Genomic DNA, 26128 nt, shown 5'->3' with positions numbered 1-26128 from the left:
CAGTGCCGGGGCACTCCAAAGACCAGGAACTCCCAGTCCTAGTGCACTTCCAGTACTAGGGCACCTGGGTGTCATTAGTGATGTTCGGGCATGAGCTGCAGCAGCGCATGTGTCACAGTAATGGCAGCGAAAAACATCTCTAAAAGTGCAAAATGAGGCAAGTCGCGCTCACAGTGAAACATTCAGTAGGTGAACAAGCTGAGGCTGGCAACCATTGCAGAAAACCAAGTAAGCGGTCAGAGTTCATGGGGTGCAAACAAGCAACGAGACGCGCAGACAGAGGAGAGGAAAACACTAGTATAGCGCCTACGCCTCACAGACCAGGCTCCAGGTGCGCACAGTGACTTAACCGAGTCTGGAACCTCATCAAGAGGCGCACTGAAATGACAAGCAAACAGGACAAAAAATAAAGAGAACGCACAGAGCAGAGTCTGGAACCTCATCAAGAGGCGCACTGAAATGACAAGCAAACAGGACAAAAAATAAAGAGAACGCACAGAGCAGAGTACTAAACAGATCAAAGCACAGCATTTCACACTTAGCTTTACTTTCTGTTCTGCATTTAATGTAAATTCCAACGTTGCAGTGAGGAGTGTAATGTACTTCGAGGTTGGGATTCCTGTTCTCTGACAAATGCTGGGTTTAAAACATGGCGTGAATGGAGGGGGGCAGTGAGTCCTGCCTGTGGACTCCTTCTCTTGGCTCTCAAGGTCAAACTTTGGCTACAGACGACCTTGGCTCGAACCCTCCCACCAATCAGCAATGACTGTTAGAGCACCCCACTGCAGGGCCGGCTTAGGCATGTGCAAGCTGTGCACCTGCACAGGGCCACCAAACCCCAGGGGCCACCACACCAGGCCTGAGGCACTTATAAATGGTGCGTGGGCCCTGGCCGGGACCCCTGAGGCTCTTAAGAAATGGTGCGGGCCCAGGCCGTGGCCCCTGAGGCTCTTAAGAAATGGTGCGGGCCCCGGCCCAGACCCCTGAGGCTCTTAAGAAATGGTACGGGGCCCCGGCCCGGACCCCTGAGGCTCTTAAGAAATGGTGCGGGGGCCCCGGCCGGGGCCTCTACCTACGCTCCCTGCCCAGGGCCACCATGAGCCTAGAGCCACCCCTGCCCACTGTGCTTTTATGAGCAGGCTGCGCCTTTTTTACAGCTTTTACTGGGTGTCTGTGAGCATAGGAACTCTACATCTTATGAATGGGCAAACTGTATGGAGTCTCTAGGCCACCAATGAGGTGTTTGTGCACACTAGCCATTGGCTGGCTAACCATTGTTTGTGGGCACATTAGCCATTGTTTGTGGGCACATTAGCCGTTGTTTGTGGGCACGCTAGCCATTGTTTGTTGGCACGCTAGTCATTGTTTGTGGGCACGCTAGCCATTGTTTATGGGCACGCTAGTCATTGTTTGTGGGCACGCTAGCCATTGTTTGTGGGCACGCTAGCCATTGTTTGTGGGCACGCTAGTCATTGTTTGCTGGCACGCTAGTAATTCTTTGTGGACACGCTAGCCATTGTTTATTGGCATGCTAGCCATTGTTAGTGGGCACATTAGCCATTGTTTGTGGGCACATTAGCCGTTGTTTGTGGGCACGCTAGCCATTGTTTGTTGGCACGCTAGTCATTGTTTGTGGGCACGCTAGCCATTGTTTATGGGCACGCTAGTCATTGTTTGTGGGCACGCTAGCCATTGTTTGTGGGCACGCTAGCCATTGTTTGTGGGCACGCTAGTCATTGTTTGCTGGCACGCTAGTAATTCTTTGTGGACACGCTAGCCATTGTTTATTGGCATGCTAGCCATTGTTAGTGGGCACGCTAGCCATTGTTTATGGGCACGCTAGCCATTGTTAGTGGGCACGCTAGCCATTGTTTAAGGGCATGCTAGCCACTGTTGGTGGACATGCTAGCCACTGATTATGAGCACGCTAGACAATAATTATGGCCGCTTTTGCTTATGCTAAAACCACAAAACGAGGAAAAGGAGGAAGAGGTGGGTGGCCAAGCTTCCACCCCTCTCTCGGAAAACATAGTTTAAAAAAAAACCTAAATAATGGCATACTTCATCATAGGGCTGCTACAGCATCCCAGCACAGACCAACGCCTGGGATGAGTAAAGGGAGGGGAAGACAAAATAAACATGCATATGTTGGGATCCACACAGTAAGCTACATACAGACAGTGATTGTGTAGGTTTAAAACTAACTCAGAGATACCTTTCCAAATTTTGTATTCATGGGTTCCTTCAATAGGATTAAAAGTAAAAACCGGAGATGGTCTAGGGGATAGTTAGGACCCCTTTTCTCTCCTATACTGCTTCTATGTCAACATGTTTCAGCGACTACTGCCACCCATAAAGGGTCATTTGGCCTTCCTCAGGACTAGCGATCCCGTTTAGTACAAATCCCTTTTCTGGTAAATATCCATATCTTCAAGGAAATATGGGTGTTTGACGAAATAAGTGTCTCTGTATACAGTTGACTTTGCTTGTCACTTTCTGTGTAGACACTCATGTGTTTCAAGTTTCATCCATAAAGTTGCTCAAACTGGAGTGTAAGTAGGAGCATCTCCCTGTATTCACACTTTCCTCAAGGGTTGGATGCCACTAATCAGTGCCTCTCGCCACTCTGTGCAGTTGGTTGTAGGCATGCTAGCCATTGATTGTGTACATGCTAGCTATTGTTTATCGGCACACTAGCCAATTTTTGAGGGCACACTAGCCATTGTTTATCGGCACGCTAGCCATTGTTTGTGGGCAAGCTAGCCATTGTTTATGAGTACACTAGCCATTGTTCATTGCCACGCTAGCCATTGTTTGTGAGCGAGCTAACTATTGTTTGTACGCATACTAGCTGTTGTTTATGGGCATGCTAGTCATTGTTTATTGGCATGCTAGCCTTTGTTTGTGGGCACGCTAGCCACTGTTTGTGGACACGCTAGCTGCTGATTATGCACACACTAGTCAATGTTCATGGCCCCTTTTAGTTCTGAACATGCTACAGGATGTTTATTGCCTCCCCTGTAGATTTTGTATGAGCTCATTACAGGTTGCTTATGGCACGGTATAGGTTGTTTACAGGCCTCCTGTAGGTTGTTTATGGAAAGATTGTACTTTATCTATGGTCATTCTATATGTTCATTCTGAGCATCCTGCATGCTGTGGATTAGTACTCTGTTGTTTATAGGTGCACTATAGGTTCTTGTAGGCATGCATTAGGCTGTTCAGGGCCATACTACTGGTTGTTTGTGGGAATGCTTTAGGACTTTGATGGCCATACCATTTGTTCTTCATGGGCATTCTACTGGTTATTTGTGGCATGCCTTATGTCCTTTATGTACATACTACTGGTTATTCGTGGGCATACTACTGGTGGTTTGTGGCATACTACTGGTTGTGGGCGTGCACTATGTCCTCTATGGGCATACTACTGGTTGTTCGTTGGCATACTACTGGTTGTGGGCGTGCACTATGGGCATACTACTGGTTCTTTATGGGCATACTACTGGATGTAGGTGTGCACTATGTCTTCTATGGCCCTACTACTAGTTGTTTCTGGGAATACTTTAAGTCTTCACTGGCCATACTATTTTTTCTTCATGGGCATACTACTGGTTGTTTGTGGGCATACAAATGATTGTTTGTGGGCATACTATTGGTTGCTCATGGGCATACTACTACTGGTTGCACAGGGGCATACTACTGGTTGTTCGTGGTCTTACTAGTGGTTGTTCGTGGGCATGCAACTGGCTGTTTGTGGGTATGTACTAGGTCCTCTATGGGCATACTACTGTTTATTCATGGGCATTCTTCTAGTTGTCTGTGGGCATACTACTACTGGTTGTTGATGGGCATACTACTGTTTGTTTGTGGAGATACTGCTGGTTATTTGTGGTCATACTAGTGGTTGTTCGTGGGCATGCAACAGGATGTTTGTGGGCATGCACTGGGTCATCTATGGGCATAATACTGGTTATTCATGGGCATACTTCTGAATGTTCATGGGCATACTCGTGTTTGTTCGTGGGCATACTACTAGTTGTTGATGGGCATACTAGTGGTTTTTGTGGGCATACTGCTGATGTTCGTGGGCACACACGACAAAGTCATTGAGGGATGCAGCGTTAAGAGGATGCTCCTTGATGTCCTCGTGCTTTTAGATCTTTCCAGGACCTCCCTGCAGCCTTGCGACCGATGGTAGTGTCAGCTGCCCACACCACCCATGCAGGTTACAGCTCATCCTTGCTGCAGCGGCAGCTCTGGCTGCACGGTGGCTGTGTTGCAGGCCGCACCATCATCCAGGAGTACTTGCATGGGTGCTCTTTGTTGCAATCCTTCTGCCAGTAGATGACATTGCGACGGTTGAGATTGGCGCCGGCGCAGGCATCATACCACCAGCCACCTCCGGGGACCCCATTGTACTCCAGTTTGGCACAGTTCTGAAAGTAGTTGTCGTTGTCCTGGTCCTTGGTGGTGAACCTCTGGTTGTCATGGAGGTAGGCCTCGGTGTCCTGGGTCAAGGCGTCCGCTGCAGTGCCAGTAAAGAGCCCCAGCCGGATGCGGTAACCCAAGTCCTCAGACTCGATTTGGAAAGGCTCGTACTCGCCCCACTTGACCTCTCCATCCATGTCCACCAGCTTAACTCCCAGTGCGTAGCGCCGCGGGGCTTGGGTCAGCTGATGCATGTGCTCATTGCCAATCCAGTGGTCCCCGAGTGCCCTCCCAAAGCCAGCTTTGTAGTCTTGCCAGCCACGATCAAAGTCCTCTGTGCTGTTGGCCGTGAGGTGCTGCAGGACAGTCCAGCCACCATCGCTCATGGCGCAGAACACCACAATGGCCACTGCCGCTGGCTGGATGATATACAGGCCATCGCTGGCTGCGCCGTCTGACTGATGGAAAACCTCATGGCAATCATGGGGGAGGTCTGTGGGGGAGAACAGAGAGAGAGAGAGAGAGAGAGAGAGAGAGATGAGACACTCATTGCAGACTACACCCTGCTGCACCAGACCAATGTCAGGCTGAGGACTGGTGATTACAATACACTGGGCCTCTAGCAGCTGACCCCAGACTGGCAATGCATGCACTAGAGCGGCGTGACCTCTGTCAGTAGACACTAGACTGGCAATGTGTGCACCCACCTCTGCCAGCTCCAAGGAGCCTGGCATGACCTCTGTCAGTTAACACAAGACTGGAAAAGTGTGCACCACACCTCTGCCAGCTACAAGGAGCCTGGCATGACCTCTGTCAGTTAACACAAGACTGGAAAAGTGTGCACCACACCTCTGCCAGCTCTAAGGAGCCGGCGTGACCTCTGTCATTTAACACAAGACTGGAAAAGTGTGCACCCCACCTCTGCCAGCTCCAAGGTGCCTGGCATGACCTCGGTCAGTTTACACTAGCCTGGCAATGTGTGCACCCCACCTCTGCCAGCTCTACGATGCCTGGCATGACCTCTGTCAGTTGATACTAGACTGGAAATGTGTGCACCCCACCTCTGCCAGCTCCAAGGAGCCTGGCATGACCTCTGTCAGTTGGCACAAGACTGGAAATGTGTGCACCCCACCTCTGCCAGCTCCTAGGAGCCTGGCATGACCTCGGTCAGTTTACACTAGCCTGGCAATGTGTGCACCCCACCTCTGCCAGCTCCAAGGAGCCTGGCATGACCTCTGTCAGTTGACACAAGACTGGAAATGTGTGCACCCCACCTCTGCCAGCTCCAAGGAGCCTGGCATGACCTCGGTCAGTTTACACTAGCCTGGCAATGTGTGCACCCACCTCTGCCAGCTCTACGATGCCTGGCATGACCTCTGTCAGTTGATACTAAACTGCCAATGGGTACACCACACCTCTGCCAGCTCCAGGGTGCCTGGCATGACCTCTGTCAGTAGGCACTAGACTGGAAATGTGTGCACCCACCTCTGCCAGCTCCAGGAGCCTGGCATGACCTCTGTCAGTAGACACAAGACTGGAAATGTGTGCACCCACCTCTGCCAGCTCTAAGGAGCCTGGCATGAGGTCACGCCGGCTCCTTAGAGCTGGCAGAGGTGGGTTGCAAACTTTGCCAGTCTAGCGTCTACTGACAGAGGTCATGCCAGTGTGACCACACAATCCGCTCCAATGACGAAGAAGGCACATACTCAAGGCCACTAGGATACGGCAACTTTATTTTCTTGGGTCTCCCCCGATATCAAGACACAGGAGATGCGTTTTGTATTAATATATATAAATGATTCCAGAGCCACCACTGGATTTCCAATAAAAGCGTATGTTTTATTCACACACGAGCAACAAAGGAAAAAACCCAACACGTTTCGGAGTTCACACACTCCTTGCTCACGACCTGTGACCGTGATTGCAGGCTTCTGGGCTCATCTGGCGGTCCGTCCCCGCATGGGGAGAGCAGGCATCCAGTCCTAGCTGATCAGAGGACCCAGAGACGCCCGCCACCCGGCGGTCTCAGCCCCAGGTGCTGCTGCTCATGGCCCATGGGTCAGACTCTGCGGAGCAGCAGAGGAGATGCACTGGGACTGAGACCAAGATCCATGCCTGTGACTGGAGGGGGGCAGGGGTCGCGGTGTGTGGAAGAAGGGAGAGGAGGGTAAAAGGGTTTGGAGAGAGCAGAGGTCGCGGTATGTGGAAGAAGGGAGAGGAGGGTAAAAGGGTTTGGAGAGAGCAGAGGTCGCGGTGTATGGTGGAAGGGGAAGGAGGGTAAAAGGGTTTGGAGAGAGCAGAGGTCGCGGTGTGTGGTGGAAGGGGAAGGAGGGTAAAAGGGTTTGGAGAGAGCAGAGGTTGCGGTGTGTGGTGGAAGGGGAAGGAGGGTAAAAGGGTTTGGAGAGAGCAGAGGTCGCGGTGTGTGGAAGAAGGGAGAGGAGGGTAAAAGGGTTTGGAGAGAGCAGAGGTCGTGGTGTGTGGAAGAAGTGAGAGGAGGGTAAGAGGGTTTGTAGAGAGCAGAGGTCTCGGTGTATGGTGGAAGGGGAAGGAGGGTAAAAGGGTTTGGAGAGAGCAGAGGTCGCGGTGTGTGGTGAAAGGGGAAGGAGGGTAAAAGGGTTTGGAGAGAGCAGAGGTTGTGGTGTGTGGAAGAAGGGAGAGGAGGGTAAAAGGGTTTGGAGAGAGCAGAGGTCTCAGTGTATGGTGGATGGGGAAGGAGGGTAAAAGGATTTGGAGAGAGCACTGGTCTCAGTGTATGGTGGAAGGGGAAGGAGGGTAAAAGGGTTTGGAGAGAGCAGAGGTCGCGGTGTATGGTGGAAGGGGAAGGAGGGTAAAAGGGTTTGGAGAGAGCACAGGTCTCAGTGTATGGGGAAGAGGAAGAAGGGTAAAAGGGTTTGGAGAGAGCAGAGGTTGCGGTGTATGGTGGAAGGGGAAGGAGGGTAAAAGGGTTTGGAGAGAGCACGGGTCTCGGTGTATGGTGGAAGGGGAAGGAGGGTAAAAGGGTTTGGAGAGAGCACGGGTCTCAGTGTATGGTGGAAGGGAGAGGAGGGTAAAATGGTTTGGAGAGAGCAGAGGTCGCAGTGTGTGGAAGAAGGGAGAGGAGGGTAAAAGGGTTTGGAGAGAGCAGGGGTCGCAGTGTATGGTGGAAGGGGAAGGGGAAGGAGGGTAAAAGGGTTTGGAGAGAGCACGGGTCTCGGTGTATGGTGGAAGGGGAAGGATAGTAAAAGGGTTTGGAGAGAGACGGGTCTCGGTGTATGGTGGAAGGGGAAGGAGGGTAAAAGGGTTTGGAGAGAGCACGGGTCTCGTGTCTGGTGGAAGGGAGAGGAGGGTAAAAGGGTTTGGAGAGAGCACAGGTCTCGGTGTCTGGTGGAAGGAAGAGGAGGGTAAAAGGGTTTGGAGAGAGCAGAGGTCGCGGTGTATGGTGGAAGGGGAAGGAGGGTAAAAGGGTTTGGAGAGAGCACGGGTCTCGGTGTATGGTGGAAGGGGAAGGAGGGTAAAAGGGTTTGGAGAGAGCATGGGTCTCAGTGTATGGTGGAAGGGAGAGGAGGGTAAAATGGTTTGGAGAGAGCAGAGGTCGCGGTGTGTGGAAGAAGGGAGAGGAGGGTAAAAGGGTTTGGAGAGAGCAGGGGTCACGGTGTATGGTGGAAGGGGAAGGGGAAGGAGGGTAAAAGGGTTTGGAGAGAGCACGGGTCTCGGTGTATGGTGGAAGGGGAAGGATAGTAAAAGGGTTTGGAGAGAGACGGGTCTCGGTGTATGGTGGAAGGGGAAGGAGGGTAAAAGGGTTTGGAGAGAGCACGGGTCTCGTGTCTGGTGGAAGGGAGAGGAGGGTAAAAGGGTTTGGAGAGAGCACAGGTCTCGGTGTCTGGTGGAAGGAAGAGGAGGGTAAAAGGGTTTGGAGAGAGCAGAGGTCGCGGTGTATGGTGGAAGGGGAAGGAGGGTAAAATGGTTTGGAGAGAGCACAGGTCTTGGTGTATGGGGAAGAGGAAGGAGGGTAAAAGGGTTTGGAGAGAGCAAAGGTCTCAGTGTATGGTGGATGGGGAAGGAGGGTAAAAGGATTTGGAGAGAGCACTGGTCTCGGTGTATGGTGGAAGGGGAAGGAGGGTAAAAGGGTTTGGAGAGAGCAGAGGTCGCGGTGTATGGTGGAAGGGGAAGGAGGGTAAAAGGGTTTGGAGAGAGCACAGGTCTCGGTGTATGGGGAAGAGGAAGGAGGGTAAAAGGGTTTGGAGAGAGCAGAGGTTGCGGTGTATGGTGGAAGGGGAAGGAGGGTAAAAGGGTTTGGAGAGAGCACGGGTCTCGGTGTATGGTGGAAGGGGAAGGAGGGTAAAAGGGTTTGGAGAGAGCACGGGTCTCAGTGTATGGTGGAAGGGAGAGGAGGGTAAAATGGTTTGGAGAGAGCAGAGGTCGCGGTGTGTGGAAGAAGGGAGAGGAGGGTAAAAGGGTTTGGAGAGAGCAGGAGTCGCGGTGTATGGTGGAAGGGGAAGAGGAAGGAGGGTAAAAGGGTTTGGAGAGAGCACGGGTCTCGGTGTATGGTGGAAGGGGAAGGATAGTAAAAGGGTTTGGAGAGAGACGGGTCTCAGTGTATGGTAGAAGGGGAAGGAGGGTAAAAGGGTTTGGAGAGAGCACGGGTCTCGTGTCTGGTGGAAGGGAGAGGAGGGTAAAAGGGTTTGGAGAGAGCACAGGTCTCGGTGTCTGGTAGAAGGAAGAGGAGGGTAAAAGGGGTTGGAGAGAGCAGAGGTCGCGGTGTATGGTGGAAGGGGAAGGAGGGTAAAAGGGTTTGGAGAGAGCACAGGTCTTGGTGTATGGGGAAGAGGAAGGAGGGTAAAAGGGTTTGGATAGAGCAGAGGTCTCAGTGTATGGTGGACGGGGAAGGAGGGTATTGGAGAGAGCACAGGTCTCGGTGTATGGTAGAAGGGGAAGGAGGGTAAAAGGGTTTGGAGAGAGCAGAGGTCGCGGTGTATGGTGGAAGGGGAAGGAGGGTAAAAGGGTTTGGAGAGAGCACAGGTCTCGGTGTATGGGGAAGAGGAAGGAGGGTAAAAGGGTTTGGAGAGAGCAGAGGTTGCGGTGTATGGTGGAAGGGGAAGGAGGGTAAAAGGGTTTGGAGAGAGCACGGGTCTCGGTGTATGGTGGAAGGGAGAGGAGGGTAAAATGGTTTGGAGAGAGCAGAGGTCGCGGTGTGTGGAAGAAGGGAGAGGAGGGTAAAAGGGTTTGGAGAGAGCAGGGGTCGCGGTGTATGGTGGAAGGGGAAGGAGGGTAAAAGGGTTTGGAGAGAGCACGGGTCTCGGTGTATGGTGGAAGGGGAAGGATAGTAAAAGGGTTTGGAGAGAGACAGGTCTCGGTGTATGGTGGAAGGGGAAGGAGGGTAAAAGGGTTTGGAGAGAGCACGGGTCTCGGTGTCTGGTGGAAGGGAGAGGAGGGTAAAAGGGTTTGGAGAGAGCACGGGTCTCGGTGTCTGGTGGAAGGGAGAGGAGGGTAAAAGGGTTTGGAGAGAGCACGGGTCTCTGTGTCTGGTGGAAGGAAGAGGAGGGTAAAAGGGTTTGGAGAGAGCAGAGGGTGCGGTGTGTGGAAGAAGGGAGAGGTGGGTGCAGGCAGAGAGAGAGAGAGAAGAGGTCTCAGTGTGCAAGTGGTCGAGGTCTGAACAGGGGACACTGTGAGGCAGTCTGACATACCTTGTCCCCCTGGATTCAGGATCCTTCCATAGTCTTCAGGCAGGAGGAGGTTGTCATTGGCCAGGACTGTGGCGTCTTCAGCCCCTGCGTAGGTGGCCTCACCCAGGAGCAGGACCAGGAGGCTTGCGGATTGGCACCAGAAGAACATCTTGAGGGCAGAACCAGGGCTTCCTGTGGAAGGAGAGGAGAGACGTACTGGTTACACGCCTTCAAACAGCAGGGTCTATCCAGAAGGACATGTCAGCTAAACACCAATGAAACCCCCAAAGACCAAGATCCAGAACCCACAGAACAGAGGGTTCAGGAGCAGCTGGTGAGAACATAACAGAGTGGGCACTCCAGGGAATCACTCGGATAATCCGGAGAGAGAGCTCGGGCATCCTGCATGGAGTGTCCAGAAGCGCAGCGGACATGTGCGCTTGCTTTCTGCACCCCGGGGCCCTTTCTCACGACAGAAGGGTCCTCAGATGCTTGTGCAGCCCCTTCTGTAACACAGATCATGCGGACTCAATTGTCAGGGGGTGTTCCCCCTTTAGCATGGGGCGTAGCCCCCAGCTAAAGATGGAAACATAACAATCCCCAGCACAGGTTTCATAATTTCAAAAAAGTGACAGAAGTAGCCTCTGTAAGTTTACTTAAACACAAAACAGACATAGCAATGAGGATCTTTGTTTCTTTGTTTTCTTTTCCTCTGTTTCCTTTTTATTCATACAGGTTCTTAGCCAGCCAACACGTGTTTGGTCACCACAGTGGGAATATAAACCCACGACGTTTTCAAGGCTCTAATGTCTCTTGTTCTCATCCATTTCAAATGTGGTGATAATTCCAACCCACACGATTCTTCGGCGTAGAGAAATCATACTTTTGTAGCTTTCGATATGTTTATTCACTAGTGCGCTCTTTCAAAGAACACATGTACCTTCTGTGCTGGTTCCTCGAGTACAGATGCTACTGCTGTCACTTTTTTTAAATTACGAAACGTGTTCTGGGGATTGTTATTACATTTATTTGTAGCTTAGGACACAAGGTTTGGGGAGGCGGGTGGTTCTCTCCACCCTTCAGCACCGTTGAAGCAATAGAGTTAGCGAGATATTGGGTGACTTCACTCTTGTAGCGCCAGGACCCTACGTATTACACCACTGACCATTTGTTTAATGGTGGAAACATCTTAAGTTTGCATCTGTGCCATATTACGCATGCAGGTACAAAAGGGGGTGGTGATGGACCGAGCATCTGAATCAATCAAACACTCACACCCAGTCAAAAGATCTGGGTTTAATCTATCACCGTTCTTTAGCCCACTCTGCCACCCCAGTTCAGACAAATATTACGCATGCAGGCGCAGAGGCAAAGAGGTTGTCAGAAGACACACTGGGTGCTGCCCCCAGGAGCAAACTCTGCCAGGGGAAAGAGTGTTCAACAAACCTCCTAGGCACCCCCTGCAGCTGGCGGCCGTCATTCATTGCACCCACCTTCAGGGGCATCCCTTCCCCCGTTCAAAGGCTGTCCGAGGGATCAGCTGCTCCGAACAGCCGATCTCTCATTATCTGAAATACACCGCACCTGGTGAAAGGTGTGTCCAGAGACAGACAGGGACAGTGCACCCTATGCCTAATACAGCTCAGGTCTCAGCTCTAAGAAACATCATCACTGGAAGAAGCCAGAAACCTGCTCTAGAAGCGACAAGAAACCTCACCCGGTAACGACTAGAAAACCTGCAAAGAACTCAGACACTGCTGGAAGGGAAAGATCTGGCCACGTCTTCCCATGTTACAGGGCTCCACAACCAGAAAATACCAGAAATACAATCAGGAATGGGAAACAACCTTTACAACTCAACCATTACATCGCACTACACTTACAACGCAGGCATTACATTTACATCGCAACATCCTTTAGGCGCATGACACCACAACACATACCATTACAAAAGGATGACACTACATCGCATGTCACTACAATGAAGGCATGACAATGCATACCATTGGAATTAGAATAGTAGTTTTTAACTCCTACGCTATCCAACGCTTTCCCTACTGGAGTGGGAATAGAAATTTTTACCCCTACGCTATCCAACGCTTTCCCTACTGTTGCACTCTTTGGAGTGGGAATAGTAATTTTTACCCGTACGCTATCCAACGCTTTCCCTACTGTTGCACCCCCTGGAGTGGGAATAGTAATTTTAACCCCTACGCTATCCAACGCTTTCCCTACTGTTGCACTCTCTGGAGTGGGAATAGCAATTTTTACCCGTACGCTCTCCAACGCTTTCCCTACTGTTGCACTCTCTGGAGTGGGAATAGTAATTTTTACCCCTACGCTATCCAACGCTTTCCCTACTGTTGCACTCTTTGGAGTGGGAATAGTAATTTTTACCCGTACGCTATCCAACGCTTTCCCTACTGTTGCACCCCCTGGAGTGGGAATAGTAATTTTAACCCCTACGCTATCCAACACTTTCCCTACTGTTGCACTCTCTGGAGTGGGAATAGTAATTTTAACCCCTACGCTATCCAACGCTTTCCCTACTGTTGCACTCCCTGGAGTGGGAATAGTAATTTTAACCCCTACGCTATCCAACGCTTTCCCTACTGTTGCACCCCCTGGAGTGGGAATAGTAATTTTAACCCCTACGCTATCCAACGCTTTCCCTACTGTTGCACTCCCTGGAGTGGGAATAGTAACTTTTACCCCTACGCTATCCAACGCTTTCCCTACTGTTGCACTCTCTGGAGTTGGAATAGTAATTTTTAACCCTACGCTATCCAACACTTTCCCTACTGTTGCACTCTCTGGAGTGGGAATAGTAATTTTTACCCCTACGCTATCCAACGCTTTCCCTACTGTTGCACTCTCTGGAGTGGGAATAGTAATTTTTACCCCTACGCTATCCAACGCTTTCCCTACTGTTGCACTCACTGGAGTGAGAATAGTAATTTTTACCCCTACGCTATCCAACGCTTTCCCTACTGTTGCACCCACTGGAGTGGGAATAGTAATTTTTACCCCTACGCTATCCAACGCTTTCCCTACTGTTGCACTCACTGGAGTGGGAATAGTAATTTTTACCCCTACGCTATCCAACGCTTTCCCTACTGTTGCACTCACTGGAGTGAGAATAGTAATTTTTACCCCTATGCTATCCAACGCTTTCCCTACTGTTACACTCACTGGAGTGGGAATAGTAATTTTTACCCCTACGCTATCCAACGCTTTCCCTACTGTTGCACTCACTGGAGTGAGAATAGTAATTTTTACCCCTATGCTATCCAACGCTTTCCCTACTATTGCACTCACTGGAGTGAGAATTGTAATTTTTACCCCTATGCTATCCAACGCTTTCCCTACGGTTGCACTCACTGGAGTGAGAATAGTAATTTTTACCCCTACGCTATCCAACGCTTTCCCTACTGTTGCACCCACTGGAGTGGGAATAGTAATGTTTACCCCTACGCTATCCAACGCTTTCCCTACTGTTGCACCCACTGGAGTGGGAATAGTAATGTTTACCCCTACTCTATTCAATACTTACCTTAAATCCAAAGTAATGGTATGTGTTGTATAGGTAGTTTTTAAAAATGCGATGTAGTGTCATGCAATGTAATGGAATGCTTTGTAGTGGATGTTGCGATGTAAAAACTGCGTTGTAAGTGCATGCGTTGTAAATGCATGCGTTGTAACGTCATACATTCATCAGAAATAGGGGTCAGACTTTGTCAAGGACTCCAAACTAAAGATCAGCCTGAACTTCCCAGGAGTAGAAATCTGACAACATTTACGTGCATTGTGCAACTCTATGTCCAGAAGAAGGCTTACACCTGCCCGGAAACAGAAATTATAAGTCACCTGACAATGCCCCATGACGCTACAGTGCAAGACAAGCCCCATTGCTCTTTCACGACTTACTTTAGGTGACCAATTCTGCCAGAGGGAGATTCAGGGGGACCAGCAAGGTCCACAGAAACAGGTACCTCGAAAATAAGAGCAGTCTTCAGTCGGTTCCAGGCACTTTCACCCCTTGTCTATAGGTTCCTATGGAGTGGTCCTGATGTAAGGGATACAGGATCCCAAAGATGCTCAAGGATGCTGTGGATGTGATGCTGTCGATTGGGTCTTCCTGCCGCTACTTCCCAGTCCAGAGCCTGGATAAGGTGGTCCTGGGGCTTATGTCCCTCAAAGTTCTATAGGCCCTGGTAGAAGTCCAGTCGCCACTGGGTCACCGGTCACCTGGTACAGCAGTCACTGCCAATCCTTCCTCAGTCATTAACCCATCTTCTAGGTGACCATGCAGCATTCCGATGGCTCTCCTGGGACCGGCAGACTCAGGCGCAAGTTAGAGCATCGAGTACGGCTCTCTGTTGCTGCCCAGCAGCGGTTGATGCTGGTGTGAAGACTCTGAGCTACCAACTCACCCCAGCAGGCTTCTTCAGCTGTGTGGCCTTTTGATGCGAACGTGAGGTCAGTCAACTGACCCTCGGAGTTTTGTGCTTTACATCAGTTCCAGAGAAGACTTCTCCACAAACAAGACCAGGGGTTGTTTCTCCATTAGGGCTCTGGGGATGTGCCCTTCTAAAATTCCTACACGTTTACGTCAAAACATATTGAATAGATGAATTTATTTAGAGATACAATTGCATCTCTAAACAGTAATGTCTTTAAGACCGGGCTGTCTGTCCCAGGCTGCCTGCCCGCCTCGCGCTGAAGCAGAAGATGAAAGGTAAGCAGTAAATCGACGACGTCCATCGGTCACAGGCATTGATCCGTTCGTCACACGGTAAGCTTGGATGCAAGCCTGTGTGGTTTGGTGCCTGCTCCTTGGTAATGGTAAGTGTTATAATGCTAATCTTGTGTTATTTACATTGTGCTGAGACCCCAGGTCGTGCTAACCTCCCACAGTGTGAGACCCCAGGCCCTGGCTGCACGTCGATGGTCCCTTCAAAAGGGGAGCTGCTGTATTTGTTCCCTGCAAGGGAAAAAGGGGAAAGGCTGGGTCCTGTCCCTGACCGGCTGGACCACTCTTATTGAACAAACAAAACAAATGCCGGACAGTATCAATTAGTAGACACAAGTACACACCTAGTATAATGAATTGCTAGGCTGACAAACCATTAGTGTTTAGTCACTTGTATTTTTATGAAAAAAAGATTATGAGAAAAATGCATTAGCATCAAAGTGTACACACCGCATTTACAAGGATTCACAAGTACATTGACAATACCATAAACAATACATTAAATCAAAACATACACATATAACAATTGTGATGACAATAAATATAGACAACTGTGTAATGCCTCAGAAATTACTCTTTGTTGAGGCACCAATCCTGGATGCAAAATAAACAAGTGGACAGCTGAGATGATGAACTAGCCTACTTGTTTTTACCACCGCTAGATACACATAAATTGGTTTGTCAAATGGTGCAGAAATAGGAAATCACAAAACTATGCAGCAATGTAGAATTGTGTATGGGTTTTATTCCTATTGTGCCCTGATAATTCAGTATCTGGGTGGAGCAGGACGCCGACGCGTTTCGAACCCGTTCAATAATTAGAGGGTTCTCCTCAGGTTCCCTGAGCAGGAGTTTTGTTTCCTTGCGAAGTTGACCAAATATGCGAGTCAAGCGCAAAGGGCGAAATATGTACTTATAGTAAAGACAGTTGCCTGCTGCGTGGTGTTAACACTGGCCCTATCTTCTAACCCTAACCATTAATGCCAAAAACATGGATTCATTTACGAACAATGAATGGTAAAAATATTAAGGTAATGCATGTTTAGTTCCTCTTTTATTTCACATGTTTTACTGAATCTTGCATTGCCCAAGAGTTAGCTATTTCATTATGTTGTGTTTCTGTTTCTTACGTGTATGTTATTACTCTTGCATAGTGCATGCTTTCGGGAAACAGCCTTAATAATGAAGCCTTTACAACGAATGAAGGGGCATATTATCAAGGAGGTTTATCTCCGCTTTTTTGGCTTTAAAATTCAAGAAAGCGGAGATAAAATTATCTCCCTATTACCTAGCTGTCGCTAACACCAGTTAGCGACAGCTAGTAGGAGATAGCGACCATCTTGGGCCCCACTTTGCATGTCAGTGATATTTATCACTAATGACATGCAAAGTGGGCGTGCCAAGATGTTAGCGACTGGAGACAGTCACTAACATCGCTATCTCCTATTACCAACTTTTGGAGATATTGGCGCTAAGCGTGAATATCTCCAAAAGCTAACACCTGCCCTGAGCAGTTCTTAGCCATGTTATCCAGTGGTAGGTGGATAACATGGCTAAGAGCATTAGCTCGGTAATGCATGAATATCGCAGACATTTCAGCGATATTCATGCATTTCGGCCGATTTTTATCGCATTTGCGTTAAACCTTGGTAATACCAAGGTTTATTTGCGATAAAAATCGCCGCAGCTCAGCGGTAAATTTTTGTCTCTAACCAAGCAATAGCGCGCTATTGCTTGGTAATATGCCCCGAAGTGAACAACGAATTCCAAACAACGACCTTTCTATGAACCGCTACATCATTAACCACGACTTACACGAACAACGACTTTCAGCTCTATGCAACATCCTGGGCTACCCAGTGGAGAGTGAACCTCTAGGGCCTTATGGACATTCACAGGGTGCGGGGCAGTCCAACTGGGGACAGGATACTGGAGACCTTCACCCATTTTGTTAGCTTGAATAGGGTGACAACGAGAAACATTTTTTTTTTAACCACAGTGCAGTGTGATTTATGTCCGAGCTTGAACAGGCGCTTTCTTTCTTGCACTCCCGCCTCACGCGCAATCAATTTTTATTTTAACACCATATTCAGGAATGGTGAGCATTATAGGCATTCTTTAATACACCATACCACAGAAGATGTTTATTTTATAGCATATTTAATTTGAAACAGAGTGAATTACATCCAGAATCAGACAGTTAGTTTTCTTTAACATGTTCTTGCCTCATCACTTTGCACACAGTCTACCCCACCATGCGCTGAATTTTCAAAGTTTATTTTCATGGGACTCTATCTAGTTCCAGTGAAATCACATTGACTTTGCTTAGAGTAGTTGCCGCAAATGCAGCATCTTTTTTGACCAGTAGGGGGTGGACTTGCATAGCAAACCAGTGTTGGTATTTAACAAGAACACAGTAGCTTTAAGCGTTTATTAATGTCTTATTGTAATTCGCAGGTCTCTGTAAAAAATGTATTGAGAATTTGTTACTTTAAAGATTATTAAATTAAAACTGCTTATTATAAAAATAATGTTTAATTTAATTACACTTTTTTTGCGTTTCAAACATGCGTGTTTTTTAAGAACACAGTGGTATATTCAGGGATTGAGCCAATTGCATAATATTCGTAGTTTAGGAAGTCTTTGTTAAGAATGTAGTGGTTTGACTTTGTTCGTGGTTTGGAATTCGTGGTTCAGGAATTCGTTGTTAAAGTAGAAGGGGCAGATTTACGAGCCCCTTGCGCCACGTTTACGCCGCTGTTGCGTCACGCAAGGCGGCATAAACGTGCTGCATCCCTACGAGGCATTTACAACGTGACGCATCTATGGAGATGCATCACGGTGTAAGGCCCTGCACCACATGAAACCTGCGTCAGGTTTCATGTAGGCGTTCCGGTGCAGAGGGGGCGTTCCGTCGCAGGAACCCCCCTGGAAAGTGACTCAGTGAAATGTACAAGATTTCACTGAGTCACTTTCACAAAGCTGCTACGTCAATTCCTTACGCCTGCTTGAAGCAGGCGTAAAGAGTGACGCATCATGTAATGTATGGGTGGCCCCTGTGCATTGCAGGAGTTGCAACGCGACTCCAGCAATGCGCCGCCCGTAAGCCAAAAGATGTGTCACGCATCTGCCCTTCCTTGCACCATGGTGCGCCGCATTGTAAATGCGGCGCACCATGGGTGGCGGAGCTGTGGCGCACAATAACTGGTGCCTTCCTGGGGATGGGCCAGTTATTGTAAATCTGCCCCGTAGTTGTTAAATCATATAACCCATGCTTTCAGCCCTGCCAGGTGTTTATGAGGGGCTTTGATTGACAGCTCTGGCGCGGAGGCTGATGCAAAGCAAGGTGCCTGTCAGTGGGTTGGCCTCTCTGCAACACGCGGCACAATGGTCATGAATTCCAGTTGCACTTGAAATTCTGGATAAATGTGTGAGAAGTAAGCATGGGTGAATTTTGCGAATCTGGCGTTCGCGAATTTTGCGAATTTGCGAACTCGCAATCCGCAAAATCCGCAAATTCTCGCGAATTTGCGGATTTTTTTTTGTGTTCCCAAGGATTTCTGCCAGTTCGCAGGGATTTCTGACAGTTCGCGAGGGTTTTGTACCAGTTCGCAATTGCGAACTTACATGTCGGCTCGCAACGGTCACGATTATGTTGTTTCTACGTCTGGTTCATCATCACAGGTTCCCAGCACCCTCTGTTTCACCCCTGCCACCCTCTGTTTCACCCATGCCACCCTCTGGTACATCAATGCCACCCTCTGGTTCATCATCACTGTAGATTATGGGGGGGAAAAGCAAGCACACCTGCCTGCTTCAACTGACATGAATTAATTTGGGGTTGATTTATTAATGTGTCACTGTTTTAAAATTCCAGTCTGGCACCTGCTTCCTTATCTGTAATTTGCTTTCTGTTGCAGTGCAATTTTTTTTTTCCAGGACCTTTGTGGCCTACTTGTAGCTATTCTATGAGCCTGCTGTGAGGGTCAGAGCAGGGTCATACAATTGTTGCAACTAGCAACTGAACTCTGGAGGGGCCCTTGTCAGGAAGCACTACAGGGAATGGTTACTAATGATGAGTTTGAACTTTTGAACCTGCTTTCACTTTTGCAAAACTCGTTTTTCTGCAGAACAGCATTACAGCAACTGTAATGCCCCACCAAGCTTATATGAGAAAGTTGATTTCTAATCCAAAAGTTATCCAAAGAAAATCAAAAGGCCTCAAATCCAAAAAAGTGCAGGCAAACGTCAACCTGAGGAGTAATTCTGATAAAAATCATCATTTTCAGAAGGTCTATGCTGCTTGCTAGTAGATTTCTTGTGCAGAAATGCAATTTTTGTAATTTCGCGAGTGCGAGATTGTTGCTGCCCGCCGCACCTACATGTTCGTAATTGCGAACTTACACCGCACGCCGCAAAATTGTATCACCAAGAAAAAAAAATACGCTGCGTGCGAATTTGCGGATTTTCGGTAAATTCGCGAGCGTTCGCGGATTGCGAATTTACCGAAAATCCGCAAAATCCGCGAGCGTAACGGATTTTCCGCCCATGCTTAGTGAGAAGGAAGTAAACAGTTGTTAAGATATTTACAAGGCAAAAGCAACAGAAAATAAATTGTAAGTGAGTGCAGTGTATGACGGGGGTGGTGAAATGAAGGAGATGCGAGGAAGTGACTTTGGGGAGAGTGAAAAGAGGGTGCTAAAGAGGAAAGAGATGAGGTTGAAGATGCAGAGATGGGGAGATGTGCAGAGAAAAAAAGGCCTGCATAGCTAACATAAAGCACGCATATTTGAAGGCCAAAACTCCTTCCACAGACTTAAAAAATATTAAATTCACACATTCACAATTTCAAAATTGAAACATTTCCAATATTAATTATTTATAACAAATCTTTGTTGTTATTCATTTATCTTAAACAGCTAACAACCATTGACAAAGCCAATAGCACTGGCAGGGGTTAGGTGTATGTCAGTTGTTGTGCTCTATATCTGGATGCAATAACATCTCAGAGAGAAACCAAAATCCCAGTTGGGTCAGGGTGGCACCCTATGGGAATCACAGAACTGTATTTCACATGTTCCCTTTTAGAGAGACCACGCTTTTTGCATCCGACTTAAGGACCCGTCTACACATATTTCTAAATGACTGATTGCAGCCAGCAGCTGTGGGTGCTTCCCGACAACTGCTGTCCGAAGTCGACGCCACATGCAGTCCAACACACTGGGTAAGGGCACACTTTAAAAGGCCTGAAATTGTCACGCTGTAAGATTTGCACAATACAGTAACTGCAGAACACATTAATGCAGTAAGATAGGGGCGGAGTGTTATTGAGTTTGATATTTCATGACCATAAATTCTGTCTGCTTTATAAACTGAATGTACATCATTACAATGCAGGGAAACACATGACACATGCCTAAACAACACATTCTATTTTTTACAACGCTGGGAAGTATAACTAAGGTAAGTCACCCCCCAAAATTGTATACATATACATATATATATATTCTTCAATTACAAGCAAACTCTGCACTCACGGGGGCGCTTGAAAACTTTATTTATCAGCCATCAACAAACGCGTTTTGGCGATCTGCCTTCTTCGGTGTTAGTGACACACCAGAAGAGGCCATGTTGCATTCCACTTGTGTATCACAATCAAAAAGGGACAAATATTCTCATGTAAACGTGAGCACCATTTTGTAGCCTCACGCACATCTACAATTCATATAGAGACGCTCAATACATTGTTAATAAAATTTTTAACATTCTTAGTTACCATGGTTTCCTACATTATTGTAAACAATCTAGTGAATAAATAACACCTTAGCTGCTTTGGAACGTCCAGCTCCAGTGCTGAACGTTCCATTGCGCAGGTGCAGTTGGAACGTCCAACGGCCGACGGCAGCACTCCCGAGGTAGTGGTGCCGTCGGCCGCTGGTATAGGCGCAGCACTTAAGAGGATAATTTACATGTAAATTTATCAATGTTTACAAACAACCTTTCCAGCTGTGTATCAGCCCAGAATGAAGTATAATCCATGGTGTTTCTATTGATCTTGCCGTGGATCAACAAAGTTCCCTTCTTTCAAACCTCTTGTTAATGCATTATTTTGAAAGAAGCCATTCTGTATTTATGCAATATTAGGAATAAGAGACACATTCAGATTCAGAGGACTTTTACTAACTATACTATATGCCAGCCAGTCAGTGTTTATACACGATTAAGAAGCTCATACGGTTTCAGAGGGCTCCTGTTCTTCACACTGTGTATCAGCCACAACCCTATTGTATACTCAATTCATGAGCCTAAATGTGTGGCAAGTTCATCCCCACTGTTAAGTCCTCTTGGAAATTTAGTGAGGAAATCTATAATGAAGCGTGACTCTAATCTACATAATTTGCGTATTATGTCACCTCCCCAAGCATTCATCGGGACGCAATATAGGCCATAATACTGCAACTTGTTTCTGTCACTTGCATGTTTCTCAGCAAAATGACACGCCACAGGGTATGCTGCATCTTTTTTGTCTATGGCTCTTAGGTGTTCTAGTATTCTGATCTTTGGTTGGTGAATCGTGCTGCCTACAGAACGTAACCCGCAAGGGCACACTAGGCAATACACTGCATACGTTGTATCGCAGGCTATGAACTTGGTTATTTTCTTATCCCTCCCTGAATCAGGTAACTTGTAAGACAGAACCCTTTTACTATTTGCACAGGCTTTACACCTACTGCAAGGAAAAAACCCTTTCATGTCCTTCAGGGTTCTAACTTGCTGAGGTACTTTATCCAAATGACTCCTAACCAGCATGTCTCACAGTGACCTTGCCTTCTTAAAAGTCACAAGAGGATAAGCTGGGATGTTATCACGGATAATGCTATCTGTTTTCAAAATATGCCTATTCTTCTTAAGCATACGCTTTAGATAATTGGCTTCTGCTGAATAAGGGGTGACCATCCGGAATTTACCGTCATTGTCCTTCTCCGTGTGTTTGCTCTTTTCCATCAGCAGTTTCCCTCTGGGTATCCCTTTTACTCTGTTAAACGTATTCTTCAATCCTGCTGGATCATGCCCCCTCAAAACAAACCTGGCTATACACTCTTTGGCAGCCACCTCAAAGTCCTTCTCCCTAGTACTATTTCTTTTAAACCTAAGAAGTTCGTCATATGGAATGCTTTGAATGAGTTTCGGTGGGTGGTTGCTGGTTGCGAACAGTATCGAATTCCCTGCTGTGGACTTACGATATAAAGCTGTCTGTATACTACCATTTTCCACAAACACCCTCAGGTCTAGGTAGTCCACTGCCACTAGGCTAACTTTCCCCGAGAAGTGCAGGTTTAATTCATTCTTATTAAGTGTATTGATGTACTCATAGGCTGAATCAGTTGTACCCTGCCACTCAATAAACCGATCATCGATATATCAATGCCACACAACCACTCTACCACTAGTTGTCCCACTTTCGTAGGACTTGGGCGCCTGCTTCTCCCACCAGCCAACAAACAAGTTCATATAGCTGGGGGCAAAGCAGGTGGCCATCGCGCTACCAGAGGTCTGCCTATAATATTTGTCCTCAAACAAAAAGATTTTGTTCATTAGACAGAACTCTATAAACTCCATTAGCATTTGATTGTGCTCTGAATATCGTAACTGGCGTTTGTCCAAATAGAACTGTGCCACCTTTAAACCATCCTTATGGTCTATACAAGTGTACAGGCTGGTGATTTCCAGTACCATTCGTTTATACGAGGGATCCCATATCACATCCATGATTTTATGCAAAAAGTCCTTGGTGTCTTTTATGTATGATCTCAGTTGTGTCACAAACGTAAATAAAAAATGATCAATAAACATAGATGTGCTCAGTAAGACTGTTCAGTGAGGAAACAATCGGCCTGCTGGGGGGGTTCACGCTGTCTTTGTGCAACTTCGGGATATGGCAAAAGGTCTGGACTACTGGATTCGTACTGCGAAGAAACAAATGTTCTTCAGTTCCCAACATGGATTTTTCATACCATGATTTGATCAGTTCATCATAACTTCTTATTCTCTTTTGATAGATGTCACTCATTGTTCTTTCATAATATTTGTCATCCGACAACTGCCGTAGAGCTTCCTTACAGTATTGTTCCCTGGTTTGGAGAACCATGTTTCCGCCTTTGTCTGAAGGCTTTATTATTATTTATTATTATTAACATATCCTGCATTGAGAAGTGTGGCTCAATGGTTAGAGTGGCAGACCCTGATGCAGAGGTCTAGCCCGGGACCAGGGTTCAATTCCCCGCCTCAGCGGGTCTTGGGCTCGAAATTCCATGGACCTGATAATTCTCGCCTCGGTGCCTATTCTAATCATAGAGTCCCACTCTGCAACTCTGGGCAACAGCTTGCTTAATCTCCACAACGGCCCCCACAACGCTAAGGATGCCTGGCCTTCACCCTGGGGGTGCCCAGGAGTGGACGCTCACAGGGAAAGCCAGGATGGGTTCCACAGCGGTATTCGTACAAGCGCCTTGAGACCCTTGCGGGTAAGTAGTGCGCTATCCAAGTATCAATTTACATTACATTACATTACATTAGATTTTGTAATGCTGCTTTTTCCGCCATTGGCACATTGCTCTTCATACGGTCTTTAGTTGTCTTAGATCTAAATTTCAGTCGTTCATTGACCATGGCTTCCGAAAAGACATTGATCGCATTAAGCGGCATTTGCGGATTAAAAAGCGATTTTAGTTTAAATGGGCTTTCTTCCCTTTCTTTCTCAATTCCAATATTCTTGGCTCTCTCTGCCATATTGTTGTCAATGGCTGAGTTGTCTTCTTGTTCTAAACGAAGATTCCTCAAAAGTTGAATAGCTGGTAAATCCTTCCCAGTCAACATATCTGTAGCTGTTATTCTTTGCGCTACTATTCTTGTATCCTTCATGTTAGATCTTAATTTAAAATATTTGTGAAGTTTAAGTTTTCGTACAAAACTGAAAAGATGGATTCTAGTTTGTGCGTATTCCAGGTGACTGCTAGGACAAAATGCTAATCTGAAGCTCAGTACTCCGATCTCAATTTCTGTTAGGGGTTTGGCTGTAAGATTGACCAACTTTTGGAGAATCTTCGTTTAGAACAAGAAGACAACTCAGCCATTAACAACAATATGGCAGAGAGAGCCAAGAAAAGTGTCTCTTGAAACGCATATTGACTGAAAGGCTGTAAGATGTTGTTTTAAGGACCCTTCTTATCCCTTTGAAGCTATCAAAATAAAGGAGATTGAAACACGAAGTGTGAGGCCCTCTCTTTGGGAGCAGCTTTCATTTGGATGTATAGTAAGTTTAAGTGGTGTTCTTCAACAACAACGCACTGCGGCACATGAAATTGATTTAGGGGGGCAGAACGTAAACTACCACTACGGTTTATATTTATCACTGAACTCGATTTACCACAATGCAACTGATGCACACGCTTAGTGGGGTAGGATTCTTAAAAAGACACAGCTGTGCTGAGAATTCATTTTGCAGTTTCCTCAGAAGCCATTGCCAGTGAACAAGGGAGACGTGTCTCCTGAAAGGCGTATGGACTGAAAGGCTGTAAGATGTTTTAAGGATTCTGCTTATCCCTTTGAAGACATCAAAATAAAGGAGATTGAAACACGAAGTGTGAGGCCCTCACTTTGGGAGCAGCTTTAATTTGGATATATATATACATATGTATATGTGTATGTATATATATATATTGTATATATAAATTACCTACTGGCGGTCGCCAGTAGGTAGTTACAGTTAGGATTATTTCCAATAGGGAAATCACAACATTCTATTGTGAATAACTTTGGCGCCGGTTGAAGAATCTTCCTGAAAATGTCCTCAAATTTGCCTCGCGGCGCTCCGGTCCTTGCCTGAAAGTTTGGGGGGGATTCGTGAAGGGGGGGTCGAGAAAAAAGGGGGGTCCCAAAACGTGTTTTCCCCATGTTAATTTCCATAGGGCGTCGACCTCACTTTTAGCCCGAACGGCTAAATGGATTTCCACGAAACTTGGCAAAATTGTAGGGACTGGTAGCCCGATGTGCCTTTGCTATGTCTCAAGGTATGTGCTCCAGTGGATTTTGAGTAATTTAGGTTAAAAAATATATATATCTATAAGCACGCCCCGGTACGCGCACCGGGGGGTTAACCAGCGCGCTACGCGAGTTCGCGCGCGGAAACCTGATTGGCTCTAGGGTGTCTGTCAACATTCCAAACAGTCCAGAGCGGCCGCCATCTTGTGTCTCGGTAGGATAGAGACACAAGAGGTGGCAAAAACAAAGAGGGGAATGACCAAAAGGGGGCAGGATAGACCCCCCTGATCCCCTAGGTTTGATGTGGGGGCCATAAAAGGGCCCGCGGGGCAAATTTTTTTTTTTTCCGATTTGCGCGGGGGGAGCGCCCGGTACGCGCACCGGGGAGCGGACTGTGGAGCGTACCATGGGGGAAAAAGAATGACAGAGTTTTTTTTAAATGTAGCCTTTTTTTATAAATTGGAGGTAGTTCTGAAAAGAACTGTTTTTTTTCTTCTTTTTGTTGTTTAATATTGTTTTATTGTTTTTTTGCACATTTTTTACTTTTTTTGGAACAGTTTTATATTTTTTTTGTATTTTTTATGGGGAGAAACAAAAAACAGGGAATTATAAACGGCTCAACTGGAGCAAAAAAAAACAGGAAAAAAATGAGGGTTTCTTCGGACACTTGTGGTTATCACCAGCAATGTTGATGAGGGTAATACTCTTCTCACCATAAGTAATAGTTTTGCCACAATATATGCAAACGAATTTGAAATCACCAAACTTAGTTTGGATGTTTGGAACCATCTGACTTGCTTCTGGACCCGATGGAGTGGGTTCTTTGGTTGATAAGATGCTGGCAGACGATTGTGGAAGGTTTCTGCACAGTTCTCTCACCTCTGCTGCAGAATAGTCATTGAGATGCAATCGTTGCATGTGCCGAATCATTGTGTGATTCCCAAATTAATATTTTTTTGCAGGGTTACCCCTGGATAGTACAGCGCCACAGATGAGACAAGTCACCTTTGCAGCGTTTACCTTCTTTGCACCCCTTGGGATTTCAAAAAACTCCCATATAAAGTGCTCCTTAGGCTTATATGGGGCATTGTCTTCAGGCAGGAAATGCCTTCTCTGCCTTCTCTCCTCCTCCTCCTCCTCCTCCTTCTCCTCATCCTCCTCTTCTTCTTGACCACCAATGTGATGTTGTGGTGGTCCTTGTGGTGGTGGTGGTGGTGGTGGTGCAGATGCTCCAGCTGCTGCTGCTACTGTAGCCATTTCTCTA

The 26128-nt window shown here is 47.3% G+C and overlaps 1 protein-coding gene across 4 annotated transcripts in view; it reads right to left on the bottom strand.

Moving 5' to 3' along the window:
- Positions 1–538: 538 nt before the first annotated feature.
- The window catches only part of LOC147689522 (fibrinogen-like protein 1-like protein), a 67377-nt gene continuing 41787 nt past the window's right edge, over positions 539–26128 (bottom strand). The window contains exons 2-6 of one of the 4 annotated variants that reach the window (XR_015299858.1): positions 10092–10262; positions 3563–4921; positions 1619–3254; positions 1123–1487; positions 539–782 (exon numbers count right to left, since the gene is read on the bottom strand). Coding sequence is in view for 1 of the 4 variants with exons in the window: in XM_086936911.1 (XP_086793037.1) it covers positions 4227–4921; positions 10092–10239 (843 nt within the window). In the remaining 3 variants the exon portion in view is untranslated. Of the gene's footprint in view, positions 783–1122; positions 3255–3559; positions 4922–10091; positions 10263–26128 lie in introns of those variants that run through there. The other 3 variants (XR_015299857.1, XR_015299860.1, XM_086936911.1) reach the window with 3 other exon arrangements.

Source organism: Lissotriton vulgaris, chromosome 9 (genome assembly GCF_964263255.1).
Source record: "Lissotriton vulgaris chromosome 9, aLisVul1.2, whole genome shotgun sequence".
Taxonomy (NCBI): Eukaryota; Metazoa; Chordata; class Amphibia; order Caudata; family Salamandridae; genus Lissotriton; species Lissotriton vulgaris.
Note: the sequence above shows the minus strand (reverse complement) of the source record. Positions and strands in the feature narration are given on the sequence as shown.